The sequence below is a fragment of the Pyrus communis genome, chromosome 9, assembly GCF_963583255.1.
Source record: "Pyrus communis chromosome 9, drPyrComm1.1, whole genome shotgun sequence".
NCBI lineage: Eukaryota > Viridiplantae > Streptophyta > Magnoliopsida > Rosales > Rosaceae > Pyrus > Pyrus communis.
In genome coordinates, this window is record NC_084811.1 from 18,772,807 (window position 1) to 18,781,253 (window position 8,447).

The window sequence follows — 8,447 nt, forward strand, 5'->3', positions numbered from 1 at the left end:
TTCTCCCTCAACGCTCAACTCCCCAGTTTCTCTAACCTCGCATCTTCTCGGTACAACAACACAGATGGATGCCACCACCACCTCGCGGTTTCCTGATGAAAATCTGTCAATTCCTCGTCACATTGGGCGAGACTAGGACCACAGATCACTTCCCCTTCATCTTAAGGTTCAGATTAGAGCATGGGAGGCTCGAATCTGCCTCAATTATGCGAGAAGCCACAAACCCAGTTTCGGGCTGGCAAGCTCAGGCCGTTCTCAGGCCATTTTCCTACCAAGATTTGGCCTAAAAAGAGTATATTTCTATTCCTTGTTCTGTGATCGTCATTTTGAGATAAAAATTTCATGTTTTTTGGTTGAGATTTGAGGTTGAACGGAGCATAAATTTTTCGGTCTTCTTACTTGCAGAATTCAGCTGTTGCAGCAGTGCAACCTGCAACCCAGACCAAGTCGACCCAATCACACGAATGGCGAGGCAATAGAACAACGAACGGACGACCAGTCGTTGCAGAAATCGCCGGCTAGTGTATGGCCGTTTTTTGAGCTTGGCTTCTCCATGAACACAGAAGAAAGAGATGTGACCGTTGGGGAGAGAAGGAAGAGTTTGGGATCAGGAGCTCGCAAGATTATTTGTTTTTAATTAATATTAATTGTTAAAAAAATAACAAATAATTTCTTAATTAATTAATTTTTTATTTCAATTAGCAAATAAGTGGGCTCTGCTCATGTCACGTCAACATTTAACAGAAAAACTAATGGAGGAATGACATTACAATAAATTTATATGATGAGGTATGACATTGTAATATTTAAAATGTCAGATATGAGACTGTTATGCGATTCATAATTAAGGTAATTTTGAGTAATTTATCCAAAAAATTTCGAGCGAGGATTCTCTTATGGCTCTTATATCCATGCCACTCAATATAGGAATTTAAAGTCAAACTATTGGTGCGTCCTATTTCTTCATTGTGTCAACATGGATCTTCCACGTTATTATGACAAATCAATTGTAAGATTTAGCTCACTCTCCAATTATTTTTGTGGGAATTTAAAGTCAAAATACTGGTACTTCCTATTTCTTCATTGTGTCAACGTGGATCTTCCACATTATTATGATAAACTCATTATAAGGTTTAGCTTACTTCCATACTTTTTTTTTTTTTTTCTTTTAGATAATCCCGTTTGTTAAAAAAAAAAAAAAATGACGATATCCATTGGCAAACCTATAAATAGCAATCCAATCCAATCCCAAGGGGAAGGCCCTACCTGCGAATTGAGAGTCGATCATATTTCATTATTTGAGAAATCTCACAAAAATGGAACAGTTATTCAACAAGTTCTTCGATTCCGTCTCTAACCTTTTCAGCGGCAGCGATGAGATCCCCTGGTGCGATCGCGACGTCATCCACGTAAGTTCCATACAATACACTGCTCATTTCCAGTTTGTTTCCCCAGAAAATTCCCAAAGGAAATTCAAACAAAGATCTGGGTTCCTCTTTCATTTGCTTTTAATCTATTGAGTACCTCCTTGTTCATCCAAATTCTTCATTTTTTTTATTTTTTATGATTTAATTAAAATTATTAGGGGTGCGAGAAAGAAGTAGCAGAAGCCAACAAGGGTGACTCAGATGAACACAAGAGCGAAAGCATAATGAGGTTGTCATGGGCGCTTGTTCACTCAAGGCAACCTGAAGATGTGCAGCGTGGAATTGCAATGCTTGAAGGTAACATTTTTCTTAATGATTATTTTTAATGGCTATACCTATAATCTGCATTTCATCTAATTTTTAATTTAATTCTGAAAGTTTTTACCTTTTAGGTTGGCTAAGCTTATTGCTTTTGTTAATTGGATACATGTTCTTAGTAAATTCCCTTTTATCTCTATTTTTTTATTTGGTTTTGTGCTTTTGAGCTGGTGTTTTCGATTTCTTTGACCATTGAATTTGTGATTACTTTCACGATTATTCATTGTTGATTTTCTCTAGTCGTTTAAAGGCATATGTGTCGATTTGGCTTCTAAACTTGTATGGAAAATTTTGAAAAATAGTCAATTTTAGAGGCACGAATTGAATTTTAGCCAAAGTTTCTAACTTCTTATGATTCTAACCAAAAACCCAGATAAAAATTCTTAATTACCCTTAGCAATCCATATCCTTTCCGTTCGGAGGTGTAGGCAACAGTATTACTTAGCCTGATTTCTGTGTAGGCCACCCGGAAAACAGTCTTGGCTCCGACTTTGGCCTCTTAGGACTTTATCATCTTCTAAGTTGATAATTGGAGACTACTTAACTAAGCAGGCACATGTATGCCATTGAATAGAAAGAACATGAATGAATGGTACCCAACACTACCTTTCGTGTTTGGTTTGCAATAAAATTAAGAAATTTTGAAGGAGATTTCATAAGCCTCCTTTATTTGGAATTCTATATGATCATGTCTGTACATGTGTGAGTATGTTACTTGCAGTTTGGATTCAGGGTTTTCTTTTCTTGGGTTTTGTGATGGGTTCTGCATTGTGAAATGACAGGGAAGAGTGCTTCGTTTAAAATTGGACTTTGTGTGTGTTTCTTTGACTTCTTGTTTGGATACAAGGTTTTCCTTTTCTGGGTTTTGTGTTGGGTGACTTGTTGTTTGGATACAAGGTTTCCTTTTATGGGTTTTGTGTTGTGTTCTGTAATGTGAAGTGATAGAACAGGATTTTCTCTAAATTTGGGGAATTTCTATTATTACGGATAATTAAGACCTTTTACTTGAGTTTTTGGTTAAAATTATAAGAAGTTAGTAAGTGTGGTTAAAATTCAATTCATGCATCTAAAATTGGCTATTTTTCAAAATTTCTCAACTTGTATAGAGATGTTAATTTCCCCTTCAACTTTAATTTTAGCCAATTATTCACTGAACTTTAATTTTAGCCGATTACCCCCTGAACTTTATAAATAGTCAATTTCTCCCTTGACACTAGATTTTAAAAAGTTTCATTTTTATCCACTTTGATCACGCGGACAACCCATGACAACTGTATGGGGGCAAAGAGAATGAAAAATTGGATGGATGAAAATTTGATGAAAATTTTAAAATCCAACACTAGGGGGGAATTGTCTATTTATAAAATTTTAAGGGGTTAATCGGCCAAAGTTAGAGTTCAGGTGGGAAATTGGCACCTCTATACAAGTTGAGGGGGCAAACCGACAAATACCTCCTGTTTAAAAGTGTTGCCAAAGTTATATGACATAGTGTTGTGTAACTCTAGTGTTCGCCAATTTGGTAACATTTTTGGGTCTATCTATTAATCATCTCGTTTTTACATTTTACTTCTTGTGTTTGAGATATGAGGAAAGTATACCAGGACAAAAGGGATGGAGAAGGGTGGTGGGAGAGCAGGGAAGAAATAGAGAACAACGAATAAAAACTAAATCTTGAAAAGTGAAAATAACTTAGATTAAGCCTTTGCTTATGTGTTTCTTGTGCGTCCCTCCTACTGTCCTTCCTCCATTCTTTTATATCCCTCATTTGTACCATGTATTTCCTCTCTGTCTCAAACACAAAATAAACAAAAAACGTTCATCAAACGGACCCTTCGTTTTTTGTTTGATAATTATTGAAGAGGGAGAGGGGAGATGGGGATAAAAAGGAGTAGAGAGGTATGAAGGGGAAAGTAGAGAGAAGGCATAGACATGTTTCTTAAAATATAAAACCTAAAAACATGTTTGAATGGTTGATCAGTTATTTATTCTCACATCCCTCATTGTTCTTCCATATCTGTTTTTATGTCCATCTTGGCATCTTTTAATTCAATACAGACAAAAAACAATAAATAAAAACTTTAGGGTCTGTACTGATTCTTGATTGTACGCTGAAAGGCATTCAACCTATTCTGCATTACAAGAACAAGCATTTATGTTGCTCCTTTTTATAGACTGTATATTACAGTGCGGAAATGGGTAGTGCCCATTTTCCCTCTCTTTTCACCCAATTCTGTTTCTGTTGAACAAGGATTGATAGTGTTTGGACCGATTTTACATTATCGGCCCAAGCAATCGAGACCGTAGAATGAGTAAAATTTTGAGCCGTTGGATTGAAAGAATTGTTAAGATAATTATTATTGTAGGATATATTGTGCTTTTAATCATGATGTTATCTTTTAATGGTGGATTATCTTGATATTTTCTTGTACAAGATAGATGAGATGCAAATTATATCTCCAACTTGAAAGCAAGCAATGCAGTTTAATTTGATTTAGGGTCCTTGGAATTTAGACGTGTGGTGGATTAGAGCATTGGAGCATTCTATCAAGAGTCCTAATACATTGTGGCATTGGTTGGCAAGTGGATATTGATTGGCAGAGAGGTTAATGCATGCATAAAGATAAGGATGCCAAATTGGAGTTGGTCAGCCACGTGTGAATCAAGAATGTCCTCCACGTGTGCTTGGAGTTGGTTAGCCATGTGTGCATATCATTGGCATATTTCAAATCAGGATGCTTATCAGCACAAGGATATATGCTAATAATTGGTATATGCTATTAATTAGCACGAGGTGGTGTCGTGCTGGTAAGTGATAAGGCATAACAATCTTTTGTTTCGTCTGAGATTGTTATGAAGGAGGAAGCTTTGATATTGACGGCAGCTTTACAACACTAGCCATCAGGGTGATATCCTATAAATACGAGATGCGTAGAAAACAGAAAGCCCCCTCTCCAATTCAACACACAAACTGCCATGCGCAAACTCTTGCTCCATGCGAAACCTCTCAACAACCTTGAGATTTTTATTTTCTTTTTCCGCTAACACATCTTCAGTTTGGATAAACAACACTGTGAAGGTAACCAGGGAACATCTTCAGTTTGGATATACAGCACTGTTGCCGTAGAATTAGCCAACCGCGAAGCACCTTTAGTTTGGATGAATAGCACTGCGTCGAGGCCGACTGATTACTTATCCAAGTCTCGGCTGACAAGGATTTTCGAGTCTTTGTTGGTAGAAGTCATCTCATTAGCCTTCTCGGCGAAGTGAGGTGTTACAAGTTATTGGGCTCGGCACATTGAACGCTGAGTTGTTGATGATTGGATATTGACAAGTAAGTTTTAGAGTTCGGCATTTTGACGGCCGAACCACATTTACCATCAAGACATACATGAGTACTTGTGTGTTCATATAGTTTGGTGCCAGTTCGGCGTGTTTATACTCTTACGAATTTAATCACCGTGATCGAACCCAACGCCGACGATCCTTGAACTTCGCAAGACTAGCAGCCTTGTCTTCAGGCTTTAGAACCTTATGGCTGAGACGTGTTTCTTTCTCTGCCGCAGTCGTAAGATCAAGAAGTCAGCAGCGTGATCAACGCAACGTCAACATATTTTACTCCCCAGCCGAACTCAGCCAATGAGTTGGCACGCCTCGCACATAACCGAAGGACGTAGTTAGCTTATTAATTACTCGGCATGCGCGCCACGTAGGCTTGGTAGTTTTTAGAGTCAACAGATAGTGTTAGCATAGTTTGTAATGCAAGTTTATCTTCTTTCTTGATTCTTGTCAATAAAAAAGGTTCTCTCCCAAGAAATTAACCATAGGATGGTTGTTTTTTTCATTCTGCCATAAAAAATTGGGACCTAACCCATCCATGGAACAACATATTTTACAAAGTACAACAAGCCGAGCGTTTCTCAGTTTCTTGTAATTGATAACTTTTGCTTACCAAAATTCTACCAATTTTTATTTCATTCATTCGCCTTTTCATTTTAAAACAAGACTTAAATTATTACATATAGCTTCTCCTGTAATGTGGTAATTTCTCTGTTAGTACAGCTTCATTGGCCAACGGTAGCTCCCCTTTGCATCAAAGGGAGAAGCTTTACCTTCTGGCTGTTGGATACTTCAGAACCGGGGAATATTCAAATTGCCGGCATCTAGTGAACCAATGCTTAGAGGTTTGTTCTTAATTTTCTTTAGATTGCACCATATTTTACTAGGAACTTTTAGGGACATATTCACCTCTATTTTCTGCGACATGTTCATGTGTCTTGCATTTATCATATGATTGGGTGATTATCATTCAGTGAAGGTCTACCCAGAACATTGCTATTTGTACGTAGGATCTGTTTTTAATACGTTAAAAAAGGTTGACTTATCGAAGGTATCCTTTGTGGTCCTTTTCTGTAGTCTTGAGTGTGCTGTGTTTGAGCATCTATCGTAATTACCTGATTATCAGCATGGTGAAATTGACTTGTCTTTTATTTTGACTATTTATTGAAGATAGAAACTTTGTGAGTTTGACCTTTTACTGACTCATGCTCATTTTGTTGCTGTTTTGTGAGTTTGACCTTTTACATGTCTTTTATTTTTGACTATTTATCGTAATTACCTGCATTTTGCTGCTATTTTGATTTCTAATGTTTGTACAATATTCATGCTCATTTCGTTTTAAAATTGTCTTTTTAACCTTTTGTTTTATTTACTTTGCAGATTGCCCCTGATTGGAGACAGGCTCTGACCCTTAAGAAGACCGTTGAGGATAAAATAGCCAAAGGTTTTGAGTAGAATTCTAGTCGTTTTCTTGTGGCTGCATTGTAGCAACAATTCAGATGGATCGTAAACACTTTGTTTCGAATGCAGATGGCTTTGTGGGAATAGGCATTACTGCTAGTGCTGTTGGGCTTATAGCAGGTGGGATTGTTGCAGCGTTGGTTCGCAGGTGATAGGCATAAGCCAACAATGTTCATAATAACTTGCTATCGATTACCCTAATCAGACCGAGAATAGGGTAAACAAAGTCTCCAGCTCCACACCTTTTATTTTCTGAAAAAAAGAAGCTTCAAATCGAATATATTTTGTGCGGGAATTAATAGGTTTTTTCCTTCCAGTTACGCTGTTAACCATTTGATAATGCTTACTGTGTTTTGCCACTTCAATACTGCAAATATATATATGGAAAGTTGTTCTGTCTTTTGTTATTTTGGATCTTTTGCCTGGTCGCTATGGAAGATGTCCGATTAATGTTTGTTTTATGTATGTTGGCGCGACTCTGGTTACCCTTATCAATCTAGTTCAATACTGTTAATGCTCAAACTCGGTGGAGAACGATGGATTAACTGCAAACAAAGTACACTTAACTAGTTCACTTATCGACCTCCAGTCACCATGGAGGTTGATAAGTTATCTCGTACGTTTGTGAGAAGCTTGGTAAAACCTGTTTATGTGCCATGACGGGACTGGCTTAACCATTCTTCTTATGCTAAATTAGGTTGGAAAATTTTACTACGTTAACTAATGATTAGTTGGTTCGAGTTAAACACACAAGTAACTTAAATTGTTCACGTTTTAATACTATAATAATTTGATTTGATTTGATTTGATTTTTTTTTTTTTGAAAGGTTGCGTCTCATTTCAAAAGTAACACCAAATTATATGGATGTCATTTGTAATTGGCTCAAATTTTACTTTTCAAGTGTGAATAAAGAATGGGGAAGTCTAAGACTGAAGGAGAGTAACTTCTACAACAAGATAATCAGGCATTGTGGCATTTCGTGTTAAGCAAATATCATTTGAAGAAAAAGTTACACTTTGCTTTTGAAATGAGACACAACTTTTCAGGGAAAAAAAAAATCAAAAGATTTAAACGTGAACAATTTAAGTTATTTTTGTGTTTTAAGTTTCAAGTCATTTGTTAACTATCAACGTGACAAGTGTAGGGCCCAATTTTACTATCATTTTAATAACTCTGATAGGAAAAAATATGTGCAGTAATCGCTGATAATGCTCACCACCTGTAGCCTGTATTCGGAGGCTAGTCACAACGGTTCTTTAACCAAAACATGCATTGCAATGTTCAAACTTGAATATATTGCAAGTTTTACAATTGATAATTGCTTTTTTATTCTTTATTACTTACGAAAACTTTAGTCTCTTCATTCTTTATTTTTTTTTTTTTATCTACTATTAGATTGAACAAATAAATAAAGGCTCGAATTAAGAGAAATGCACAAAGGAAAAAAAAAAAAGGTATGTAGTAATCACTTCCCCTTCGAGCAAGTGGAAGGATAAAGGCAAGAGTAAGCGCAATACAATTGAATTGCCCTTACTATTCACTTTGAACAGTAATTGCCTTTATGCAACTCTTTGGGCATGGGCAAGGGTAAGGGCAATTCACAAATATACTTTTTATCCCTTATTGGCCTTGTCCTCCATATATCGTCATCGCCTTAGATTACTTGGATGCATAAGACATTAATTAAAATTGAATAATACTTACATGAAGGGACTCAACCAACTGATCCCCGTGCCGAACATAAACATCAGCAAAGATGTCGATTTTCGGGAATTTTAAACCCCCCTGGAGTAGAAAAAGATAAGGAAATGTTAGTATGGAAACAAAAAATAAATAAAAATTATTAGCGACATTTTAAAATTGGAAGCAAAAGCTTTAATATATAGCTTCCACTGCGCCTCCAT

The 8,447-nt window shown here is 36.5% G+C and overlaps 1 protein-coding gene across 1 annotated transcript; it reads left to right on the plus strand.

Moving 5' to 3' along the window:
- Positions 1-1,272: 1,272 nt before the first annotated feature.
- Positions 1,273-6,938, plus strand: LOC137745629 (mitochondrial fission 1 protein A). The gene is made up of 5 exons (XM_068485614.1): positions 1,273-1,409; positions 1,586-1,724; positions 5,805-5,926; positions 6,462-6,525; positions 6,612-6,938. The coding sequence occupies exons 1-5, from the start codon at positions 1,317-1,319 to the stop codon at positions 6,692-6,694; spliced, it is 501 nt and encodes a 166-aa protein (XP_068341715.1). The 5' UTR covers positions 1,273-1,316; the 3' UTR covers positions 6,695-6,938.
- The last annotated feature ends 1,509 nt before the right edge of the window (positions 6,939-8,447 follow it).